Source organism: Archocentrus centrarchus, chromosome 2 (genome assembly GCF_007364275.1).
Source record: "Archocentrus centrarchus isolate MPI-CPG fArcCen1 chromosome 2, fArcCen1, whole genome shotgun sequence".
Lineage (NCBI taxonomy): Eukaryota > Metazoa > Chordata > Actinopteri > Cichliformes > Cichlidae > Archocentrus > Archocentrus centrarchus.
This window is the reverse complement of record NC_044347.1, coordinates 145,275-171,019: the sequence shown is the minus strand read 5'-3', so window position 1 is coordinate 171,019 and position 25,745 is coordinate 145,275. Positions and strand designations below refer to the sequence as shown.

The 25,745-nt window shown below is 45.6% G+C and overlaps 2 protein-coding genes across 3 annotated transcripts; both read left to right on the top strand.

Moving 5' to 3' along the window:
* Nucleotides 1-1,481: 1,481 nt before the first annotated feature.
* Nucleotides 1,482-16,725, top strand: vps16 (VPS16 core subunit of CORVET and HOPS complexes). The gene is made up of 24 exons (XM_030754813.1): nt 1,482-1,670; nt 2,273-2,361; nt 2,447-2,538; nt 8,764-8,892; nt 9,028-9,172; nt 9,282-9,397; nt 9,616-9,738; nt 9,821-9,876; nt 9,972-10,061; nt 10,223-10,394; nt 10,503-10,634; nt 10,727-10,854; nt 11,046-11,081; nt 11,151-11,259; nt 11,342-11,476; nt 11,595-11,703; nt 12,108-12,205; nt 12,278-12,382; nt 15,139-15,216; nt 15,314-15,400; nt 15,780-15,862; nt 15,941-16,037; nt 16,116-16,219; nt 16,291-16,725. The coding sequence occupies exons 1-24, from the start codon at nt 1,621-1,623 to the stop codon at nt 16,430-16,432; spliced, it is 2,505 nt and encodes an 834-aa protein (XP_030610673.1). The 5' UTR covers nt 1,482-1,620; the 3' UTR covers nt 16,433-16,725.
* Nucleotides 16,726-16,868: 143 nt separating this feature from the next.
* Nucleotides 16,869-25,093, top strand: rgn (regucalcin). Of its 2 annotated transcripts, none has more exons than XM_030754825.1 (8): nt 16,869-17,092; nt 21,874-22,045; nt 22,127-22,309; nt 22,386-22,480; nt 22,668-22,782; nt 22,867-22,998; nt 23,090-23,244; nt 24,850-25,093. In XM_030754825.1, exons 2-8 carry the CDS (start codon nt 21,883-21,885, stop codon nt 24,898-24,900), a joined length of 894 nt encoding a protein of 297 aa, XP_030610685.1. In that variant the 5' UTR covers nt 16,869-17,092; nt 21,874-21,882; the 3' UTR covers nt 24,901-25,093. The 2 variants fall into 2 exon arrangements, with proteins under 2 accessions (XP_030610685.1, XP_030610693.1); XM_030754833.1 differs by lacking the exon at nt 16,869-17,092 and adding an exon at nt 18,431-18,485.
* The last annotated feature ends 652 nt before the right edge of the window (nt 25,094-25,745 follow it).

Below are 25,745 nucleotides of genomic sequence, written 5' to 3'. Positions count from 1 at the left end.
AATAAAGCTCTTTCTTCTTTAAAAAAAAGCACTCAAAATAGTGAAATAACAGATTTTAAAACTGCTAAAACCTTTGAAATTTAAGTATTACTAAAGTAAGTGTAAAAAAAATATAAAAGCATTATTAGCATATGTATGCCCACATTGAATAAGACTGTGTCAAATGCTTTTATGACATAGTTGCTGGCCGGTCCAAGCCAAAAATGCCAAGGCCAAGTTTTTGTCCCAGTCCAGCCCTGGATCAGGTAAGACACAAGGTGGCATGGAGGAGGCGTGTCCTCGTGAAGTCATGAATTAGAGATCCATTTGGGAACAATTTCCAAACTCATGTTCCTATCTGGGATGGAGTTCCTGGACTTCAGTTATTGAAATATTTGTGTGTGTCTTATATATCCAACAGCATCAAGACAGAAGCATCAAGATTAAAAGCATTACAAAATTATGTTCACAGTGTTTCAGCAACAGCAGCAGCTGTTTTACGTGCAGTCTGTGCACACGCAGCAAGTGCAAAAAGGTGGAGCCGTTACCGAGAGCTCGGGTGGAGCAAAAGGAAACGTTTTTCTAGTGTCCAAAGCAGCAGCGACTTTTCCTGTAACCACCATTAAACCTTTACTTTGAAACAGCTGGAGGTCCTTCATCAATCACCTGATCAGTAAGTACCAGCGAGAAGAAAAGAGAACTTTGTAGCTGCTCCATCCACCGCTGTTTGTTTCACACAGCAAAAAACTGTATGGACCTTAAAATATGCAAATGAATTGTTAACACGAAAAAAGTATTTCTAATCAGCTCACTCAATTAATCAATGGAAAAATTTATATTTGCAACCCAATTTTGCTGTACTGCTTTCACTATACTGTATGAATAATCTCCATCTCCTGTAACATTTAGTTGATGAGGACTGCCAGAGTCTGGCTGGCTCAACGGCTGCTTCTCACACACCTGCAGTTGTATTTTATGTTAAAATGTTAAAAAATTACTTAAAGTATTAATTTTTAAAGAGGAATTCTTATTTTTTTATACCAGTTTTAATTTTGTTCTACTTTACATTAAAAAGAGTTAATGCAAACCAACTAATTTGTGGTACATTTTATTCACTGACCCAATGAGAATCGAGAAGGAATCGAATCGATAAGTGATATTGATAATGGAATCGGAATTGCTAAATTCTTATCAATTCCCATCCCTACACATGATGGTTAGAGAACACGGAGAACCACAGAGGCAGAACATGGAGACCAGCTTCAGCAGAGTTCAGCTCACAAAGAGAGGAAACAGGAAGAGATGCTGTGTGTGAAGGAATTTATACCATAGCTGGTGTGTGTGTGTGTGTGTGTGTGTGTGTGTGTGTGTGTATACGTGCCATCACAGCATCAGCTCAGGATGCCACATGGTCTCAGTGAGGAAGAGGAAGCAGCCGGCAGTTTCCTCTGGGCTGAGGCGCAAACGCAGACATGCACCATTAGAGGGCAGCAGAGCGTCCCGCGGCGTCAGTCTGAAAAACAATCGAAGAAGAAGAAGAAGCCGTCTGCAGTCAGCTGACCGCGCAGACTTAAAGCTAACAGTACCCGTGGCCGGTTCACCGGGACTTTCTCCGGTGTTCCCTCTCTGGAGCAGCGGAACATGGCGTTCATCACGGCCAGCTGGAACCCCCTGGGAGAAGCATTTTACCGGTTAGTGCGAGCCCGCCGTGCTGGTCCATCAGCTGCTAGCAGCGAAGCTAACGTTAGTTGACAGTCAGCTGACCGAGGGTTCACTAGTGTTACAGACACCCGTGTTTTCTGCACGCGCGTTAATACACTTGTGTGATGGAGCCGATTAAACAGGGAAGCCAGTCTGTTACCTGCGTCTCTGCTGGTCATGTGACCCGGCTAACGTTAGCTTCAGAGTCTCGGGTGTTTCGCTTTATTGACGTTTACTGAACACGCGTGAGGTCAGGTGACAGTTGCCCCTGACGAAGTGAGCAGGAGGCTGCAGCCAATCAGAGTCGGAGTTTATTTTGGTCAGCAGGTGAGGTTTGTGTGAGAGAAGGACAGGTGAGCTTAAAGTGAGAGGGAAGTAGACGGAGGCTGGAACAGGGAGGCGGAGAGGGGGAGGAGCCCGCGGGATGTTAGTACTTGCGTTTATGAGCATTCCCGTGTAATAGTGTGTATTTACTACTGTTACTGCAGGGACAGCAAGCATGGATATGTAACTCTTTGTATTGTGTATTTTCCGATGTACTGAAGTGCATTTTTCTGTGTACTGATGCGTATTTTCTGGTGTATTACTGCAGTAAGACAGAGCTGTATGAGATGAGCTGGACCCTGCGTGATGGACTCAGAGACAGTCTGGTGGCTGCGGCGCCATATGGAGGACCCATTGGTACAGGCTAAACAAAATAAAACTTTATTTATACGCTGCAGTGAAACAGAGCTTTATGACCTCTGACCTCTCTGTGACCCCCCAGCCCTCCTCAGAGAACCCCACCGACGTTCTCCGAGTTCTCGTCCTCAACTGGAGATCTACTCTGCATCTGGAGTCGCCATCGCCAGCTTCCCTGTGAGTACACCAGGGGTCTGTTCCAGGAAGCAGGTTTAGCTACAACTCTGAGTTTGTTGATTGAGGAAACTTTCAGTTCCAGAAAGAGCTAACTCCAACTCTGACCCTAACCTGCTCGCTGGGAGGTTTTATCCAACAAACTCTGAGTATCTCTCTGACTCCGCCCCTCCTGCTGCACCTGAACCACCTGTCTGACACTCCTATTCATTTCCTCCTTCATAAAGTGGCTGTCAGAGTGTCAGAGGAGCGAATTCATCTGCAGATGTTTTTGTTTCTACATGCTCTGAAATCCCAGTTAGACGTTAGTTTGTTATTTTTGTAACATGAAGCTTTTACAGTCATTCACTCGTCAGGCTGTAATGACGGAGACAGTGATGATGTCACGCATTTATAATGAGGCAGCTGCAGCTGTCAGACTGTCAGTCAGTTCCTCTGAAACATTTACTGTAGTTACTGCAGCATCACTGTTACATCACACTGATCTGGATGAAGCTGCTGACACAGAACACACTGTGGATGGAAACATGTCCAGATCAGAAGATGTGAATGTTTTAGTGAATTCAGGGTATGAATCTCGACATATTTTCCATTGAAAATCACCTAAATCGGTGATCATCGGCTGTATAACGGATCAGCAAACCGTGTCCGAGTAGACATGAATTCTGCATTAAAAGAATGAATAAAGTGAGGGTGCTATTCCATCAATAGATTCCATTTTTACTGTATGATTATTTAAACAATTAAATGGCCATAAACTGAACTGTCATAAACTGCAGCAGAAACAGTTTTTATTAAATAAACTGACCTGAGGTCAGCTCCCCCGGGGTCTGCTGCTGTCTCAGTCTCTAACACAGGTCGGTCAGTAAACTCAGTCTGAGCTGTTTCTCCACATTTTTATCTTCACTTTCTGTCTCCTGCAGTTTGTCCGTCAGGCTGAATAATTAGATTTTATAAACTAAATGTAAAATTAGGATTTAGCTTCATCTGATGGAGATTCAAGTTGTGTAAATGATGACAGCAGATATTATAAAGAAATGATATATTTTATAACAAACTTTTATTCTGTCTATGATGATGTCAGAGTGGGTCAGGCTGATTAAAGTGACTCGTCATGCTCCACACTGCAATCCTCCATCCGTGGGATTACAGTGGAGGCTCCGCCCTTTATTTACCCATTGCCATGGTGATTCCTGGTTCCGGCACTCCATTGATGATGGCTTTCTTTCCTTACTCACACACTCAGGGTGTTCATACAGGTGCTGGTCATAAAATTAGAATATCATGAAAAAGTTGATTTATTTCAGTAATTCCATTCAAAACGTGAAGCTTGTATATTATATTCATTCATTACACACAGACTGATATATTTGATGTTTGTTTCCTTTCATTTTGATTATAACTGACAACTAATGAAAACCCCAAATTCAGTATCTCAGAAAATTAGAATATTACTTAAGACCAATACAAAAAAAGGATTTTTAGAAATGTTGGCCAACTGAAAAGTATGAACATGAAAAGTATGAACATGTTCAGCACTCAGTACTTAGTTGGGGCTCCTTTTGCCTGGATTACTGCAGCAATGCAGCGTGGCATGGAGTCCATCAGTCTGTGGTGCTGCTCAGGTGTTATGAGAGCCCAGGTTGCTCTGATAGTGACCTTCAGCTCTTCTGAATTGTTGGGTCTGGTGTATCACATCTTCCTCTTCACAATAGCCCATAGATTTTCTATGGGGTTAAAGGTCAGGCCAGTTTTCTGGCCAATGAAGAACAGGGATACCATGGTCCTTAAAGCAGGTATCAGAATCAGAATCAGAATACTTTATTGATCCCAGAGGGAAATTTCTGTTGTTACAGCTGCAACTGTTTCATTTAGACGAGTAAACCAAAAACACAATAACATACACTAAGGCATAAAAATATAAAGACTAAAGAGATAATTTGACTATAAACACATCTAAATCTATACACATATGAAACTTGTGAGTGCAAAAAAAAAAAAATTTTTTTAAATAGGTGTCATTATACATATATATATATATATATATATGCACAGTCCTTTATGTACAATGTATATAGTGTATGTACAATGTATGTGGAAATTTAAACAATTTTATGTACAATTGAATACTGATAAGTGAATGACACTGATGAACCACAATGTCACCTATAAGGGAGGAGTTATAGAGTCTGATGGCCACAGGTAGAAATGACCTCCTGTGGCGCTCTGTGGTGCATTTTGGTGGGATGAGTCTTGCACTGAATGTGCTCCTGTGTCCCATCACTGTGTTGTAGAGTGGGTGGGAGCCATTGTTCATAATGGCCTGCAGCTTAGACAGCATCCTCCTCTCCAACACTGCCATAAGCGAATCCAGCTCCACTCCCACCACATCACTGGCTTTGTGGATCAGTTTATTGAGTCTGTTGGCGTCTGCCGCCCTCAGTCTGCTGCCCCAGCATGCAACAGCATAGAGGATGGCACTCGCCACCACAGACTCATAGAAGATCCTTAAAATAGTCCGGCAGATATTGAAGGACCTCAGGCGTCTCAGAAAATAGAGACGACTTTGGCCCTTCCTGTATAGGGCATCAGTGTTCTTAGCCCAGTCCAGTTTGTTGTCAATGTGTACTCCCAGATATTTGTAGTCCTCAACGGTGTCCACACTGACCCCTCCGATGGACATAGGGGCCACCGGTGCCTTGTTTTTCCTCAAGTCCACCACCAGTTCCTTTGTCTTTGTCACGTTGAGCTCTAGATGGTTCCGCTTGCACCATGTGACAAAGTCCTTCACTGTCCTCCTGTACTCATCCTCATCACCCCTGCTGATACATCCAACTATTGCAGAGTCATCAGAAAACTTCTGAAGATGGCAGGTCTCTGAGCAGTAGCTGAAGTCTGTGGTGTAGAGGGTAAAGAGGAAGGGGGAGAGGACAGTCCCTTGTGGGGCTCCAGTGTTGCTAACTACTCTGTCAGACACACAGTGCTGCAGGCGTACATACTGTGGTCTGCCAGTCAGGTAGTCAACAATCCAGGACACAAGGGGGACATCTACCTGCATCGTTGTCAACTTATCACCCAGAAGAGCAGGCTGAATGGTGTTGAATGCACTTGAGAAGTCAAAGAACATGACCCTCACAGTGCTGGCCGGCTTATCTAGGTGAGCATAGACTCGGTTTATCAGGTAGAAAATGGCGTCCTCAACTCCCAGGCGGGGCTGGTAGGCGAACTGGAGGGGGTCCAGAAATGACTGGACCATGGGCCGGAGCTGATCCAGGACGAGCCTCTCCATGGTCTTCATTATGTGGGAAGTCAGTGCCACTGGCCTGTAATCCTTGACGTCACTGGGTTGCGTCATCTTCGGGACCGGAACGATGCAAGATGTCTTCCACATCACAGGGACCCTCTGAAGATCCAGGCTCATAGTGAAGACATGGTGCAGTACTCCACAAAGCTGGGTGGCACAGGCTTTAAGCACCCTGGGGGAGACCCCGTCAGGGCCTGCAGCCTTGTTTGTGTGGAGTCTCTTAAATTGTCTTCTCACTTGGTCAGCAGTGAGACTAACTGTAGAGGTGGTGGGTGGGGGAGGGGTGGAGGCGTCAAGAGGGCCATCACAGGAAGGAAGCAGGCTATTGTGAAGTGTGGGGGTGGGTGGGGGTGGAGTGGACTTCTGGAGACCGGCAGCAGAGCTGTCTGGACGAGGGATGACAGAGCCTGCAGTGTCAAACCTGTTAAAGAACAGATTTAGCTCATTGGCCCTGTCCACACTGCCCTCCATTCCCCTGTTGTTGCTGGTCCTGAAGCCAGTGATGGTTCTTAATCCACTCCATACCTCCGTCATGTTGTTCTGCTGGAGTTTCAGCTCCAGCTTCCTCCTATAATTGTTTTTAGCCTCCCTAATTGTTGTTTTAAGTTCCCTCTGGATCGTTCTCACCTCCTCCCTGTTGCCAGCCCTGAAGGCCTTCTTCTTATTGTTGAGAAGTGCTTTAATGTCCTTTGTTACCCACGGCTTGTTGTTTGGGTAGCATTTTACAATCCTGGTAGGAACAATGGTGTCCTCACAGAAGTTAATGTAGTCTGTGATGCATTCTGTGAGCCTGTCGATGTCCTGTCCATGAGGCTCACAGAGTGCCGGCCAGTCTGTCACCTCAAAGCAGTCCTGCAGTGCTTCATAAGTGTCGTCAGACCATCCCTTAATTGACCGTGTGGTCACAGGCTGACTTTTCACCAGTGGCACATAGCGGGAGCTGAGCTTCACCAAGTTGTGGTCTGACCTTCCTAAAGGGGGGAGGGGGGAGCAGCTGTATGCATCCTTAACATTAGCATACAGCAGGTCCAGTGTTCTCTCCTCTCTGGTGGGACAGTTCACATACTGGGTGAAGTTTGAGAGTGTCTTTTCCATGGTGACATGATTGAAGTCACCTGACATTGCAATAAGGGCAGTTGGGTGTTGAGTTTGTAAACACGCTAATGTTGAGTGAATGACGTCACACGCCGACGTCGGGTTGGCAGAGGGGGGGGGACGTAAACAGCCACAATAATAACATGGGAGAACTCCCTTGGTAAATAATATGGCCTCAGTCCAACAGCCAACAGCTCGATATCCGGGCAACCCACACGTTCCTTGATGGTAATGTGGCCAGGGTTACACCAGCGGTTATTAACTAGAACAGCTAGCTCTCCTCCTCTGCGCTTACCGCTCTCAGTGTAGCTCCAGTCAGCTCGAATAGTTTGAAAACCATCAATGGAAACGTTGTCATCTGGAATATCCTGGTGTAGCCATGTCTCTGAAAAGCACATTAGGCTGCATTCCCGATACTCTCTCTGACTCCTGACTAACGCTGTAAGCTCGTCCATCTTGTTAGCCAGCGATCTTACGTTGCCCATGATGAGAGAGGGGAGACGCGGCTTATATCCCGTCTTCTCCATAAGTCTCCGACGCTTGGCCCTTGCTTTTCCTGTGCGCTGTTTTGTTCCTTCTCTGCATCCTCGGTGTGTCCGTCTCCAAAGTTCTTCAGGAGTGTTAGTTGTTCTGGTTGTTATGCCGGCCGGCTTTAGCGCGATCAGCTGATCCCGGTTGTAAACAAAGCGGACATGTTGCTGAGCAACAGCGGACCAGCAAAGTGAAAGAAGCACTTTCACGACGAAAAAACAGACCAAAACCCTCTCTGCTCTCATGTTTCGAGAGGGCATGGGTTAACTAAGTTACCCTATCTATATAAATAAATATTACAATATTAAAGAAAAGAAAAGAAAAGAAGCAAAACGATAAACACAAACGGAGCGCTGTAACGGGCAGCATGCACATTTCCGCGCATGCGCACCAAGGAGTACTGGTAGCTTTGGCACTGTGTGCAGGTGCCAAGTCCTGTTGGAAAATGAAATCTGCATCTCCATAAAGTTGGTCAGCAGCAGGAAGCAGGAAGTGCTCTAAAACTTCCTGGTAGACGGCCGCGTTGACCTTTGACCTCAGAAAACACAGCGGACCAACACCAGCAGATGACGCGGCACCCCAAACCATCACTGACTGTGGAAACTTTCCACTGGACCTCAGCCAGCGTGGATTCTGTGCCTCTCCTCTCTTCCTCCAGACTCTGGGACCTTGATTTCCAAAGGAAATGCAACATTGACTTTGATCAGAGGACATAACTTTGGAGCACTCAGCAGCAGTCCAGTCCTGTTTGTCTTTAGTCCAGGAGAGACGCTTCTGACGCCGTCTCTGTTCAAGAGCGGCTCAACACGAGGACTGCAACAGCTGAAACCATGTCTGCATACGTCTGTGTGTGGTGGCTCTCTCTCTGACCCGTCTCTCTCTCTCTCTCTCTCTCTCTCTCTCTCTCTCTCTCTCTCTCTCTCTCTCTCTCTCTCTCTCTCTCTCTCTCTCTCTCTCTCTCTGACCGACCCGTCTCTCTCTCTCTCTCTCTCACGACCCGTCTCTCTCTCTCTCTCTCTCTGACCGACCCGTCTCTCTCTCTCTCTCTCTCTGACCGACCCGTCTCTCTCTCTCTCTCTCTCTCTGACCGACCCGTCTCTCTCTCTCTCTCTCTCTGACCCGTCTCTCTCTCTCTCTCTCTCTCTGACCCGTCTCTCTCTCTCTCTCTCTCTCTCTCTCTCTCTCTCTCTCTCTCTCTCTCTCTCTCTCTCTCTCTCTCTCTGACCCGTCTCTCTCTCTCTCTCTCTCTGACCCGTCTCTCTCTCTCTCTCTCTCTGACCCGTCTCTCTCTCTCTCAGTGGAAGAGCGGTCCGGTGGTCCACCTTGGGTGGACGGTCTGTGATGAGCTGCTGTGTATTCAGGAGGATGGCACGGTTCTGATCTACGATCTGTTTGGATCCTTTAAGAGACACTTCAGTATGGGACAGGTTGGTACACCTGAGGGACTCACCTGAGTTTGCTGACCTTCACTGGGTCAATTCTCTCAGATGCTTATCCTGCGCATCTGAATAATTAAAGCTGTTACAAACATCACTGATCACGTGACCTCTCACTTTGAACAGGAAGTGGTCCAGAGTCAGGTGTTAGAGGCCAAGGTGTTCCACTCCCCTTATGGAACAGGCATTGCCATAGTAACAGGCTCATTCCGCTTTACTTTGGCCACCAACATCGATGACCTGAAACTCCGGCGGTTACCTGAAGTACCAGGTACCAGCTGACTCACCTGTGATAAAGTTTTCACTGTGGCGATTTAGTCTTTGCCCTCTGACCTGTCTGTCGCTCCACCGGTCTTACTTTCCACCTGTCTGTCCCTCAGGTCTGCAGGGAAAGCCGTCCTGCTGGGTGGTCCTCACTCAGGACAGACAGACTAAAGTCCTGCTGTCCAACGGGCCAGAACTCTTCATCCTGGACAACACATCCTGCACTGCTGTGGTGAGACAGTAACACAGACAGGTACAGCCAGGGCAGGTACAGACAGGTACAGGCAGGTGAGACAAGCTGGTAGAGGCAGGTAAGAAAGGCAGGTATAGACAGAGATTATTTGACAGAAATAAAAATAAAAGCAGTGTTCATTTTCAGTATTTATCTGGGTTTGAAATCATTGTTACCTACTTACCTGTCTCAACACCTACCTGTGTGCCTGTCATTAGTGTCCTCCAGGTCTCAGTCCTCAGGCCGGCAGTATCGTCCACATGTCCATGTCTTTCACCTATAAGTACCTGGCTCTCTTCACTGACACCGGACACCTGTGGATGGGCTTCTCCAACCTGCAGGTGAGCAGCTGTTCTGGCTAATCCGCTTTCAGATGTCTTACCTGGGGATGGGACAATTCACGGGTGATTCTTTTGTCTGCAGGAGAAACTGAGTGAAGTCCACACCAAGAAGACGACGATACCCAAACAGATGGTGTGGTACGTCTACCTGTGTAACCTCTCATTTACTTGTCTTACCTGTTTATTAATGGTTTAGCTGTCTAATCCCTCCTTTTATGTTTAACCTGTTTAAGGTGTCGCAGACCAAAGAGTCAGCAGCCATCTGTGGTGCTGATGTGGGACAGACTGCTCCTGGTGGTTGGGGTGTGTAATGACACCATCCAGTATCCTTCAAATCAGTTCACATCAGAACCACTTCAGGTACATTAGAGTTCTCCTGGAGCTCGTTAAAGTCATACTCGTTTATAAATGAAGAACTGTGTTCAGGGGTGTCTTCCTTTTGAGTTGTTCACTGGTGGGGTTTGACCCTTGACCCAGTCTCTAGGTATCCTATTGAGGATCCGTGTGTTTTGGTGGGAGAAATGGATGGGGTTCGAATCATCAGCTCAGCCAATCAGGAGCTGCTGGAGGAAGTTCCTCTGGTCTGTCAGGACATCTTCAAGATCGCCTCCATGGCTCCTGGAGCTCTGCTGCTGGAGGCCCATCGGGAGTATGAGGTACTTCCATCAGTACAACATTAGTACTGTAATACTATCCCATTAATACTGTAATACTACCTCAGTACCACTTGTAGACCAGGTACAGGTGTATTTTTCTCTGTGCAGAAGTCGAGTCAGAAGGCGGACGAGTACCTGCGGGAGATCAAGGAGCAAAGCATGCTGGGAGAAGCAGTTAGACAGTGTGTGGAGGCAGCAGGTCACGAGTACGACACCAACACTCAGAAATCCCTGATGAGGGTGAGAACGCAGCACACTTGCCCAGACTGTCTGTGTGATCTGTGTCAACATGTTGCCCATATAAGGCTGTAATGTGGCATCTCGTCCTCCAGGCAGCGTCCTTTGGGAAGTGCTTCCTCACAGACTTCAGTCCGGATCACTTTGTGACGACCTGCAGGGAGCTGCGAGTGCTGAACGCCGTCAGAGACAGCGCCGTGGGGCTGCCGCTCACGCACACTCAATATCCTATCGGTGTGCACCGGTGCACCGTGGGTGCCTGATGAGTCATCGCTGTGTGTGGCAGGTGTCACAGTTTTTAAGCCTTTATTTTACCAGGTAAAAGGTTTGAGAACAGTTCTTACTTACAAACAGCTTTAGGACTGAAGGTGACACAACCACTGTAGAAACACATTCCTTGACCTCTGACCTCAGATTCAAACAGCTGACTCTACAGGTGCTGATTGACAGGTGAGTGAACTTACCAACTTGTCTCTGAGCCGTCTCACCTGCTCCTCACCTGTGTCTCTCTTCTCCCAGGTTGGTGTATCGACAGTTTTACCCGTTAGCAATTGAAATCTGCCGTTACCTGAAGATTCCCGATTATCAGGGAGTGAGCCGAGTCCTTAAACACTGGGCATCATGCAAGGTAATTAGTTTCAGCTGTCTCACACCTCGCTCACCCGTGTTCACATAACTGACTGACGTGATGTGTTTGTGGGCGTGTCCAGGTGCAGCAGAGGGACCTAGCAGATGAGGCCATAGCTCGAGCGGTGTGTGTGAAGGTGGGAGACTCACCAGGGGTTTCGTACTCTGACATCGCAGCTAAAGCTTACGAATGTGGACGGACCGAGCTCGCCATCAAGGTAAACACTGCAGGCTGTGATGGATTTGTTGTGGTCGGTGGTTCCTGGGTGGATTTGAAGCTTGGGTGGGTGGTTCACTGTGAAATGTTTTCCGGGATTAAACCTGTGCGTCCTGCAGCTCCTTGACTTTGAGGCTCGGTCTGGAGAGCAGGTCCCTCTGCTGCTGAAGATGAAGAGGAGTCAGCTGGCTCTCAGTAAAGCTGTGGAGAGCGGAGACACTGACCTGGGTGAGTGTTTTAAGATAAGATAAGATAAAACTTTAATGATCCCACGACGGGGAAATTTGCGCATTACAGCAGCTCAGTACAGAAAACTAAAAATAGAATAGAATAAAATAGAGAAACACTATACACATATACATAAGCACTATATACAGAAAATATATAGTCAATACACACATGTACATATACACACACATCAAAACACTATATACAGATATCAAAATATTATATACATTTGTAGCCGGTAAGGTGCACAGCATACACGGTATGCATTATATGGGTGAGTGTAATAAATAAAATGTATCTGGACTGTAAGGATAAAGTGATGGCAGAGGAGGTTAGCCCCGCCCCTTACCTGTTTGCCGGGTCGATGACGTCACACTGACAGATGTGGCTGTGTGTATTGTCAGTGTACACAGTGGTGACTTACCTGAAGAACGAGATGAACAGAGGAGACTTCTTCATGACTCTGAGGAACCAGCCGGTCGCTCTGAGCCTCTACAGACAGGTACGCCCGCCTTCATCCCCGCCCTCCTCTTCCTGGTTATGTTTGTTAATCTGTGTCTTTGTGTGCCATCAGTTCTGTAAGTTGCAGGAACAGGAAACTCTGAAGGATCTGTACAACCAGGATGACGATCATCAGGAACTCGCCAACTATTACGTCACTGCGAGCTACAGAGAAAAGGTAAATGGTCCACAGCTGTGGAGTGCCAAGAACTAATCCCAAAATAAACGCGATCTGGATCCGATCAGATTCTGGATTTGCAGCCTGCTTGAATTAAACTCCATTTAAGGCATATTTCTGTCTTAGCTGACATGTCATCCTCATGGCTACAGTAAGAAGCATCTCACTGTTGTCCATGGACACGGAGCATTTGATCTGGATACTTGAATATCACTCAGTTCCCCCGTGATTCCCCCCCGACACTGCATGTTCTCAGCATCAGAGATGACGCTTCTACAAACATGAAAACATAAAATCAAAGTTACTTCAGTTCAGCTGTTCTTGGAAAATGGTGGACCCGTGTTACCTCTGCAAACATGCAAAGTTCAAATCAGGGGCGGGGCTTGCTGTGCACGGCAGCTCTTTTTGATGAACATCGCCCTGCAGCTTTAACAGCTGTCTCACAGCAGCATCAGTACAGATGTTTGTAAGGTGGCATTCTCCTTCTCTTTCTGATGATTGATGGTGTAAGTGTACTCCAAGAGTTTAAACTAAGGCTGCAATGATTCATCGAGAAACTCATAAAAATTCCTCGATGCAGATGTTTTCCTTCAGTGCTTCCTTTAAACTCTGCAGTGCTCAGGTGTGAGCACGAGCATTTCAGCCACCTTTGTGACTAATAATAGACCTGTGATAGAAAGTATGACAACAAAAGACTGAAAACACAGCAGCAGCAGTGACAATGATGCTGCCACAGTTAAACATGGAGTCTGTCTACAATCACATGGCGAGGAGCAAAGAGGAGGAGCCATCACAGAGCTCAGGTGGAGCATCTAAAACAGCAGCACCTGTTCCTGTAACCACATTACACCTTCACTGGAAACAGCTGGAACTCCATCATCAGATTTGTAGCTGCTCCATCCACCGCTGTCCGTTTCACACTGTATGCAGAAATGCAGTATTTATTTCAAGGCTTCAGTAACGTTATTTTACAGATTTAGATGAATAAAAATGTAAATAAATACACATGGGCCAGTCAAGCTGTGAGCCACTGACCTGGAGCTTGTTAGGCTGCAGCAGGAAGCCCCAGATCTCAGGACAAACCTTAGCTCTGACACAGCTTCATGCTCCTTTACAGGCAAACACACTCATTCACAAGCACGCTTAAACACATGAACACCCACCAAATGTACCCGATGCAGGAGATGCAGCGCTGTCACAGCTCTGCTGCTGTCAGAAAGGACAGAGTAAAGCATGTGTTATCTTTCAAATGGATGGAATAATCAAGAGAATAATTGATTAGTAAAATAATGGATGGCTGCAGCTGGAGTGTGATGTCTGAGATGTGATGCGTGTGCATCGTTAGGACATGGAGGAAGCGGGAGGAAAGAGAGACTGAAGTTTCCTCAGCAGCGTCTGAGAAAATGATTCTGAACAACCTGATTCATGACTCTTTGCGCAGGTTTGATGTGTTTCCTGTAGGCGTGCACGGAAACACGGGGACAGCTGATTTCCTCTGTCAGTCAAAGTTTAAAATCTGAGGTCAGAGGTGGAGCAGCTTATGCTGCTAATCATGATCTCAAATGATATAGAACCAAAGACAGAACCCTGAGGAGTGGATTATTAATTTATAATCCACACTGATGCTCTCACTTCATGCTTTGTTAGGTCAGTAAATCCATCAGCACTCGGATTAAAGTCAGGACCATCTTTACAGGTATAATGGTATTATTGATCAGTTTAGTGATTAATTAGAGTCCAGGTAAGTAAGTAAGTAAATTTTATTTATTTAGCGCTTTTCACAGACACTAGTCACAAAGCGCTGTACATGCAGAAAACACACAAAAACAGACAGTAAATAAACACCATAATATCTAAAAACCAATAATGTAAAGCTAAAAATAAACACCATAATAGCTAAAACTAAAATTCATTAAAATTTCTCAATAGACGGCTTTTTTAAAAAGGAAAGTTTTTAACAGCTGAGCATAGATGTAGAGGCAGACTGTTCCACAGCCTTGGTGCCACTGATTGAAAGGCTCTGCCCCCCCCAGTCTTTAGTCGTGTGCGTGGAACAACTAACAAATTCTGAGCCTGCGAACGAAGACAGCGAGAAGCAATATATTTCATGAGAAGCTCGGAAATATAATCTGGAGCCTGGCCATTTAATGCTCTGTATGTGAAAACGAGAATTTTAAATTGAATCCTAAAATCGATTGGGAGCCAATGTAAGGAACGTAAAATCGGAGTAATGTGAGCTTGCTTGCTAGAATTTGTTAATAATCTGGCTGCAGCGTTTTGTATTGCTTGGAGACGTGAAAGAGATGGTTTGTTCAAGCCAGTAAACAGGGCATTGGAATAATCTAAATGCGAAGACACAAATACATGAATAATTTTTTCCAGATCAGCCTTGGAGACCATATGTCGTAACTTAGAGATGTTTCTTAAATGAAAGAAGCAGGAACAAGACAGAGCTCTTACGTGTGAGTCAAAGCTCAAAGAGGAATCAAATATTACTCCAAGATTACGGATGCTGGATTTAGCAGTGAGTGTGAACTTTCCTCGGTGACAGACTGTGAAAGAACATCACATGTTCAGCTGGTCATTGCATATTAGTTTGAATTAATACCTGAAACTGTGATGTGGTGACAGGTAAACAGGAGACTAAGGAGCTTACAGCTAACCTCAGCCAGCAGAGTGTCTGCTCGTCTGTCATTTTGTAACATCAGTCACGTAATGCAGGTTATCACTTGTCTCTCTCACCTGTCTGCCTGTAGAGGTTGGAGGGCCGGCTGGCTCTCCTGCAGAGTGCTGTCGATGAGTACAACAAGGCCAAGAATGAGTTTGCTGTAAAGGTAACAAGCACATAAACAAGCCCTGTTTACATGAATGTACCTGGCACACAGGTGTGTTTGTCCATTTCTATCTTTGAGCTGATTGTTTTGTCTTCAGGCCACAGAGGACGAGATGCGTCTGCTCCGTTTTCAGCGCAAACTGGATGATGAGAAAGGGGCGGGTCTTCTGGGACTGTCGCTACAGGTAGATATAAGAGGCGGGGCTTTTGGGACTCCTGGTTAATACAGGTGTGTTTTCAGGTGCTCCTAGCAGCATCTAATTTTTTGATATCAGGTTTTTTCTGAGTTGAATCTGGTTTCCATGATGGATCTCCTGGGAGCAGTTTGTCACACTTCTTCCAGTCAGCTGTCATTAGCCCTCGTAAATTCATTAAAGATGTTCTACCTGTCCTCTCCACCTGGCTCCTCTCGGCTCACCTTCACTTGGTCCAGCTGAACTGTTTCCAGTGAAATTCAGAATTGATTTTAATTGTTTTAAAAATTATTGTACAAATAAAGTTATTGAAAACTTTCTTTGAAGATGAATTGGTTACCTGCCCTGTGATGTCACTTCCCGTTTGCAGGTGACCATGGAGACTTTGCTGTCATTAGGACTCCACAAACAGGCAGAGCAGCTTTACAAAGACTTCAGAGTACCTGATAAAAGGTCTGTCACTGAGGCTGTGCTGTGATTGGCTCACAGCCTTGCAATACAGTCTGTCTCACCTGTGTCTCACCTGTGCAGGTATTGGTGGTTGAAACTGAAGTCTCTGGCGGAGAAGGAGGAGTGGGAGGAGTTAGAGAAGTTCTCAAAGAGTAAGAAGTCTCCTATTGGCTACCTGGTAAGCAGAAGCCCAGCATATGCTCTTATCTTAAATAAACTATATTTCCCATGAGTCTTAGTGGCATCTCTTCTTCAGGCATTTGTAGAAGTTTGCATCAAGTGTAACAACAAGTACGAGGCCAAGAAGTATGTTTCTAAGGTTACTCCTGAGCAGAAGATGAAGGCTCACCTTGCCATTGGGTAAGACATCTCTGTGACATCATCAGACAGCACAGGTGAGATCACTCAGGTAAATCCTCTCTTCCCGGCAGTGACCTGGAGGGGGCGGCGGATGCCGCCATCGAGCGCAGGAATGATTCGGAGATGGGGGCGGTCCTCTTCAGATGCTCCGCCTCTGACCGCCTGCTGATAGACCGGCTGAACCGAGCCCGGGCCACCGCCACCAAAAAGTGAGGCATTACCACGGCAACAAACCTGTTTTCTGTGTGAGCAGGAAGTTGGAGCGGACCCAGCTACTGTTACTGATTACTGATCAACTGATGCTTCTTTCTGCATACAAAGCTATGAATTTTATTCATACTCTAGCGCCCTTCCTGCCCCTGTTCTTTCACAATAAAAGCTTCGGTGTCTGTGCCTAGCAGGTGTTTGTTGTGAGAGAGGACAGGAAGTATCTGAGGTGACTGCATGTTTGTATGTTTGTATGTTTAAATGGTTCATGTCTGATCAATAAACATGAAAAACACCGAGTGCAGTTCTCAGTTTGACCACAGGGAAGTGACAAAATCAAGAAAAAACGTTACGGAAAGTTTGAAATCCCTGACGTCACAGTTTTTAATGTTTTTTTTAGTGAAGCCACAAACCAGGACCAATCACATCAAGATCAATGAAAGTGATCGTCAGCCCCGCCTCTCACAGGTGAGGTTTGGGTCTAAGGACAACAGCTCACCGTCACTAAGGCTTCGACCATAAATGACGTCTCTCCATTGATTACGTGAACTGACTTTCTCCGGGAGCGCTTAGTGGGAGTAGGCCGCTGGGAGGGGCGGAGCTGTTACTCGGAGCTGGAGATTCACGAAGGAATACTTAAACATACTGCGTTAGTTACTGCGGGAGGTAAGTGTTTTCGTCTTAGGTGAGTTTTTGTACACTAAGTACACGGTAGCACGTGACCTGACGACAGTCGAGCAACTGAAAGACGGAAGTTCAAAAGAAGCACATTACGTTTAAAAACGAGCGGATTTATTGTCACTGCTGCTCCGGGGGTCAAAGTTCAGGAACTTTGGTGTTTCCGGATCAAAGTGACGCAAGTTTTCATCCGGCTGTAATATGCGGGAAAATGACTGCGGTCAGAGTGCCGGGCTTGGTTCCGCGGAGGAAGCAGCTCACTCTCTCAGTAAAGCCGACTGTAGATTGATTCCAGCAGAACCACAGAGCAAGGCAGCAGCAGAGATCCGCAGAGGTGTCCCAGCAATCTCTGTGCACTGACTGGCTGTGATGAAGTTTTATTCTGGACTTCTGACTCTGTGTCTGTAGTGTTTATTGTTTCTTTGTTACTGTTTGATGATTCCTGCTGATATTCAGCTAAATGAGGTTAAGATAAATATGTGACTGAGCCTAAAGCGGAGGATCAGCTGGTTTAATGATTGAACGGTTAGTTAATAATCAGCCAGCAGATCAATACTACCAGAAACTGCAGTGTCATGTAGACTGTAGCTTATATAATACTGCATGGTATAGTACTACTTCATATGAGCTTGTGTGATTTATTTCCCACTGAGAAACCTCTTTTTCAGGCCAGGATGGCAGCACAGATGTAGAGGCAGAACACAAAATACAAATGGTTACATTTGACCAGAGGTGGGAAGTAACGAAGTACAAATACTTCGTTACTGTACTTAAGTAGATGTTTTAGGTATCTGTACTTTACTTGAGTATTTATTTTTCTGAGTACATTTTACTTTTACTCCCTACATTTTTACACAAGTATCGGTACTTTCTACTTCTTACATTTTCAAACAGACTCGTTACTTTTTAACACGTCAGGGAGAAGTTTGCGTTTTCGGTCAGTGCGCCGTCAGTCATCAAGCCGGAGGAATATTAACATATAAGTGACAATCGTGCTGGCGTATCCTCCATCACTGGGACTTATCGGGTACAAAGGGATTAAATACGCAAACCCATATAATTAATGTATCATTTATAGCGCTATAATCAGGGGTCACAGCGGGCCGGACCGAGTCCGTAAGTTGTGCTCGCGGGACATAAACAGCTTAGCTAGCGCTACTGAAGAGGAGCGAGCATGAAGGGAGTCACGTGTGGCAGGTAAATGCAACCTTTCTAAATGCTCAACAAATATCAGCAAACACACAAAGTGTGTGCAGTTTGTCACACAGTGTGTCTGCTAGCTAAAAGAAGAGCTGCTGTATTTCAGGGAGAGCAAAGAGAGAGAGGTTCACTCAGAGATGGAGAAAGGACAGGAGAGGAAGAAGAGAGGCTAGAATTAAAGGTAAGGACTGGAAAATAAACTGAAGTATGCTGACTTTGTGTTATTCAAAGATTGTATGAAAATACTGCAGTTTAGTACGTAATAAACAGGTTATCTTGTACTGTATTTACAGTAAAGCTCTGTGTTGGTGCACTTTGTGTTCATGGTCACAGTTACAGGTTACATCAGTGCAGCAGAGATGAGTTTGAATCAAAGCTGCTGATGCTGAGATTCATTCACTGTATGCTGTCAGTGTAGGGGATGGAGATCAGCTCAGATAGCTGTGAAATACTGGGTTACATCTTTGTGAGTTCAGTTCATCCACACAGAGCAGTAAACCTCAGAGCAGCAGCAGCAGGTCAGCTGATCACAGCCTGCACACCAACATCATTTACTGCAGCTACAATAGAAAGTTGTGATTCTTCTCCCCATGCAGAGCCACTACAGCTGATCTTAGGGTTCCTCCACCTTCTGAATCCCACTGTAACCCCTGAGTATCCTCATGTTGGTGTTTAGGTGGAGGCACAGTCACCCTCTACTGCATACACAGAGAATAGAGCTGTGTTTAAATTCCCTTTCACAGTTTGTGATTCAAGCTGAGTACATTCATTAGAATTAAAATTTAGATGGAATAACGTTTGTGTTCTCATGTACTATTTTATATTATTACAATAATATATAATAAGGTTCAGTTAGTTTTACACAAAAATAGCAGGTAGAAACGTCCTCCAAAGAGCTACATTTACTTTCTTACTTTGAGTAAATTTCAGAGCCTGTACTTTTTTACTTTTACTTAAGTAAAGAAGTTGAACCAGTACTTCAACTTTTACCAGAGTATTTTTTAACACAAGTACTTGTACTTCTACTTAAGTACAGAATGTCAGTACTTTTGCCACCTCTGCATTTGACTGATAAGATCAGGTTTATTTGTTACATGCACAGTTACAGTGAACGGTGAAATGTATTCTGTACCTACAGCTGGTAGTAAGTAATAAAAATATATAAATAAGAATAAATGATGTACACAGCATGCAAGATAAAAATCTATAAATATGTAGGGTAAAAATATAAACTTCTAGTCATTGGTATTTGCTTGAGGGTGAGGCTGAGTCAGTCCCAGTCACACAGAATCATTTACACTGTCCATCAGAGTCCAGTTCAGGGCTCAGAGTTGAGCAGATGGATGCTTGTGGATAAAAACTCTTCAACCTTTCAGTCTTAGTCCTCAGGCAGCGGAAATGCTGGCCTGATAGGAGCAGGGAGAAGAGAGAGTGTCCGGGGTGACTGGGCTGTTTTAGGATATTCATAGCAGAGCCGGCCCAAGCCTTGAAGGGACCCTAAGCAAAATTATTAAATCATTTACTAATAGGGACTTGGAAGAGAGAGACCTAATCTTTAATAATCCACATTTAATTGTTTTATTCTTTGGTGCAGTTGATGAAGCTGTATTATTTACTGTTTTTGAATTTTTATGCTTAAATAGCTTTTTGCTGATTTTAGCTTTGGTTTTTGGTGGTCTGGGAGCAGGCACCGACTCTGTGGGGATGGGGTTTTGGGGGGATGGCAGGAGGAGAGAAGCTGCAGAGAGGCGTGTAAGACTGCAACTCTGCTTCCTGGTCTCAACCCTGGGTAGTCAGGTTTTAGGAGGGTTAATAAATTTGGCCATATTTCTAGAAATGAGAGCTGCTCCATCCAAAGTGGGATGGATGCCGTCTCTCCTAACAAGACCAGGTTTTCCCCAGAAACTTTGCCAATTATCTATGAAGCCCACGTCATTTTTTGGACACCACTCAGACAGCCAGCGATTCAAGGAGAACATGCGGCTAAACATGTGGCTCCTGGTCTGATTGGGGAGGGGCCCAGAGAAAACTACAGAGTCCGACATCGTTTTTGCAAAATTACACACCGAGTCAATATTAATTTTAGTGACCTCTGATTGGCGTAACCGGGTGTCATTACTGCCGACGTGAATAACGATCTTACCAAATCTACGATTAGCCTTAGCCAGCAGTTTCAAATTTCCATGAATGTCGCCTGCTCTGGCCCCTGGAAGACATTTGACTATGGTCGCCGGTGTCTCTAGCTTCACGTTTCTCAAAACAGAGTCACCATAACCAGAGTTTGTTCCTCGGCGGGTGTGTCGCCGAGTGGAGAAAAACGGTTAGAGACGTGAACAGGTTGGTGGTGTACCCGGGGCTTCTGCTTAGGACTACGCTTCCTCCTCACCGTCACCCAGCCGGCCTGTTTTCCCTGCTGCTCGGGATCTGCTGGGGGGGAGCTAACGGCGGCTAAGCTACCATGGTCCGCACCCGCTACAGGGGCCTGGCTAGATGTAGGATTTTCCAGGGTGCGGAGCCGAGTCTCCTTTTTACCCAGTTTGGTATGTGTACAATGCAGTCCAGTCATGCATAGTAATGCAGTCTTGTAGAAAGGAGTACTGCATCATAGAGTAAGATGCAGTACTGCCTGACATACAGTGACTTGCAAAAGTATTCATACCCCTTGAACTTTTCCATATTTTGTCACATTACACCCACAAACATAAATATATTTCACTGGAATTTAATGTGAAAGACCAACACAAAGTGGTTACAATTGTAAAGTGGAAAGACAATTATACATGATTCAAAACATTTTTTACAAATAAAAAACTGAAAAGTGATGTGTGTAAAAGTATGTGTGTACAAAATATGGAAAAGTTCAAGGGGTATGAATACTTTTGCAAGCCACTGTAAGCCAGCAGAATGTGTGAGTATGGAGCAGTTTTAGCTCTGTGGACAGTCACAGATCACTTCATGGGCTTTCAGCAGCACTCAGCTCAGGGTAAAGGTCAGTGTTAGTGTTCCATGGGTGCGTTTCCATTTTCACAGTATCAGTCTGGACTGTGATACTCAGTGTTTGTGTGCCCACGTTCCCCTGAGCAGAGCACGCCGTGTCCCGTCAGACCAGCTGCACAAGGAGACACCCTTGATGAGGTGTAGCGCACCTGAAGACCTGCTCACCTGCACACTCATACAGGAGACACTGCCACTCCAACTGGCTGCTCATTACCAAGTGTCTTCTGCTCACTCACTTACTGATTAGTGGATTGGCTGCTTCACCTAACAGCTAATTGGTTAACAGCAAAGTGGTTAACGGAGTGTCTCCATTGAGATGGTTTTACCTGAACAAACAGGTAAAGAAACATCAGGAAACACCAAATGATCCAATTATGAATAAGAATTACATTAATATCAGTTTACCAAGTACTGCAGTACTGCGTGCGGTGTAAGTACTGCCACAGTTCACAGTTTTGAGACTATAAGATACTATTAAAACAGGTAGTACACACTGTAATACTGCAACATTTCCAGCCCGCTGTCACAGTGTCTATTATGTAGTACACAGTACAGGTATTTGTGGTACACAGGTGGTGAAGATGTCATCAGTTAAGGTGGACTCCGTGGTGAAGACGAGCGCTCTGATTGGTGAAGGACCAGTGTGGGAGGAGTCAGACCAGACCCTGCTGTTTGTTGACATTGCCGGGCAGAAAATCCACCGCTGGAGTCCGACAACCAATCAGATCCAGTCTATGGAGACAGGTGGGGGGATTAGCATTCTCACCTATCTGAAGCTTACTTGAATGTCACCTGAGGGTGTCTCACCTTTCCTTCTTGCCTCAGCTGACACAGTGGGCTTCGCGGTTCCTCGCAGGTCAGGTGGGTATGTTGCAGGAGTGGGGCGGAGCATTGTGGCTGTTGATTGGTCAGCACAGAAGGTGAATTCACTGGTGGAGGTCGAGAAAGACAAACCAAACAACCGCCTGAACGACGGGAAGGCTGATCCGAGCGGACGACTGTTGACGGGTCAGTCTGCGCACCTGGTTATTGTCTCATCTGTCTGCCCTCTCTGTTGCTATGGTAACAGTGTAACGTGTCTCAGGTACAATGCTGAAGAATGAGCAGCCTGGGCAGCAGAAACAAGGAGCTCTGTTCTCTGTGGCCTCTGACCTCACTGTGATCAAACACCTGAGCAAGGTAACTTCACCTGCCTGTGAGATTGAGGCTATTGGTTAAGATAATCCTGCTTTTGTCTCTAATTGATCAGATCAGTTAACAAGGGGATTGATTGGCTCAGTGGATCAAAGTTCAGCTGTATCTGGTCCAAGATAACATCTGTCCATTTACCATCACGTTCTACCTGTCTGTCTCACCTGTCTCTCAGGTGGACATCTCTAATGGGATGGACTGGTCTCAGGATCAGAAGACGTTTTTCTACATCGACAGTTTGTCTCTGACCGTCGATGCTTTTGACTACGACCCCAACACCGGGCACATCGGTACTTCTGTACTTGTACTGCATTTAGTGTGTACTGTATACGCCAGATCATGTCTGCTTATGATGTTGTATATATGTTTCTCAGGTAACCGCCGTGTGGTGTACCACATGGAAGAAGGGGAGGGGCTTCCTGATGGTATGACTCTTGATGCTGAAGGTCACTTGTGGGTGGCCTGTTACAACGGGGGGCGAGTCATCAGCATTGACCTTGCTACTGGTTAGTTGTGGTTTTACTGGTTAGTTCTGGTTCTGGGTGGTTACTGGATGCGCAGTCATGATGATGAAGAATAACTGTCATACCCTCTCAGGTGTGCGGCTGCAGACGATCTCTTTGCCAGCAACGAAGACCACCTCGTGTTGTTTTGGAGGTCCAGACTACTCCGAGCTCTACGTGACCTCAGCCAGTCTGGGCCTCAACCAATCAGAGCTCAGACAGCAGCCTCTGGCTGGTAATACCTTCAGGGTGAGTTGAGTATTTCTATGTTCCCGTCTTATCCACGGGTTTCTGTAAGAGCGTACGTAGGCTCCATGACAGACTGCTATTTCCGCTGTACGGTTTTATACTTCCGGTTACCCAAAGTCAGAGCCAGCGTTAATGACAAAATTCGGTTACTTTGTGCTGTAACAGGCGGCTTTATTAGTTGGAATATGAGCTCGGATTCAACTTGTGCTGTTGTCGGTTGTCACTACATCAGTTTGTACATTTTTTTCAAATTATTTTATTCTGTAAATTTGTTCTTTTTCCCCCAAATTATTCTACCCAGTTGCACATCCTATTACTGTATGTTTTCCTTAGGTTTTAAGTTTTCCTTTAATGTACAGCCTCTTATTTTTTTACATTATTTTATTTATAGTGTGACACTACAGCATACAGCCTACACAAAGCTTAAACAATGCCTGCCTTCATGTAAACACGTAGCAGTTAGCAGGATGACAGCTGCGTGTCTCCTCCATCAGCCTTCAGCCAGTCCAGTGTTTCTGTTTCAGTGATCTGAACACTCTGATATCCAGATCAGTGACTTACCTTCCACAGAACAGCTGCAGCATCACTGCATGATTTCCCTAATCAGCGATACAGGAACAGCTGACTGTCTCCACCGCTCCACTTTCCCTTAGCATGACCCATGCTAAGCGATTAGCTTGGCCGATGCTCTGGCTCGGCTCTACAGCTGCTTTAAGGAAAATAATGGAAAAAACAAGGTAACTGATAATGTGGATGTAGCGACTTCGGGCCATAATTTTATGTCATTTACACAAGTGACGGGTGAGGCTCTGTTACCTCGCTGCTTTTTAAAACATCCTTGCAATGTCTCCACCTCCGATGTGGTACCATTTAGGCCACGTAAAAGAAACTGCAGTGTCAAAATGTTTAAATAAACGGCAAGTGTGTAAGTGCGCAACCGTGAACAGCGCAAACGGAAGGAAAATACCGGCTTCCACTATGAATTGTGGGTAATGGCGCGAAGTCAGGAATACTGGATAAAACGTTTTCAACAATAAAGAAATGATGGAAAACAAAGAATACTCGGACTCTTTATGAAATGTGGACATAGGCACCATTTATTTGGACTTCTGAAGCCTCACCTTTAGTGTCACTCAGCCCAACTGGAGCTCCGCCTTCTTGGACAGTTGTTAGTCCAATGCAGTCACTTAAGGTGGAAGAGCTCCGCCTTAAGTTCCATCCAAATATAAAGTTATCCACTCATTTTGCTTCCCTTCGTAGCTGCTGGTTCATTTCCGGTGGTCTTTCCAGACTCTGGTTGTCAAGGTAACCTCTGAATGGACTTCCTGCCCTGCATATGCCAGTCAGTGGTATTCTTCATTCCCAATGAGTGCCTCAAAGTCTAGAAAAGTTTAGCTGAGGCTGTATCAGCTCTGCACCAGCAGAGGGGTCAGGTAACCATGGCGAGTTCATCGTGACCGTTTTTATGCAGATCGAGGTGGAATTTCAGTTTTTAGGTTGTTAGGAGGTGAAGAAGAATTCATTAGTTTGTCATCACATCAGGTAACCTTCACCTGTCCTGACTCACCTGTGTGTGTGTGTGTGTGTGTGTGTGTGTGTGTGTAGGTCACAGGACTCGGGGTTAAAGGTCGACCTTCACACGCTTTCTCTGGATGATCTTCAAGAGGAGATGTGATCCATCACTGAACTCCAACAGCCAATCACAGCACAGATTAACAACAGGAACTAATCACCATGTTTAATGATTACCTGTCAATCATCCAATCTGTGTGCTGATACCTGATTGAATGTGATCAATCATCAGCCCCACAGGATACTTTGTGTTGGAAATAAAGCCTGAGAGACCTGAGTGATTATGGGTAATGTAGTGTTAAACAGAGAACAGACAGCATGTTGACAGGGTGCGCTTTATTTACACACCACAGGCATACAGGGTGCGCTTCATTTACACACCGAGTGCAGAATCACCACCAACCACAAACACAGACGAGTACGAGCATTGCTACACGGCATTCTAGAAAATGTCTGTACATGTAGAAAACTTTGTGCTGCCGATTTTTTTTTTTGTTTTTTGTCTTCTTTGACTCTAAATAATGAGGGAGGGGGGCATGGCTTCAGCCTTCAGTCTGAGACTGGACCTTCAAAAGGAAAGAGGGACTGCAGAGAAACTATAGGTACATCAGTGTGAGTCCAGGTGAGTCCTACGCAGAGCCTCACCAGCAGACTGACATGTCATCCTTTACTTTCATCATGAATCAGCTCTGGGGGACGTCAGGTGAGAGCGCCTCCTGTTTTCAGCTTCCAGCTGTGCAGGTGTGTGTGCAGAAAACAGCTGGAATCAGGTTTAAGTTCTTGCTGGTGAGGTTCTGAAGGCTAACAGGCTAACTGACAGGTGTGGGCTCAGGACAGGGGAGAAGAGGCGGAGTCACAGGTAAACAGAGTGATACTTTAGTGGGGCTCCATGTACCTGCAGTAAGGCCAGTAGATACAGTAGAATAAAG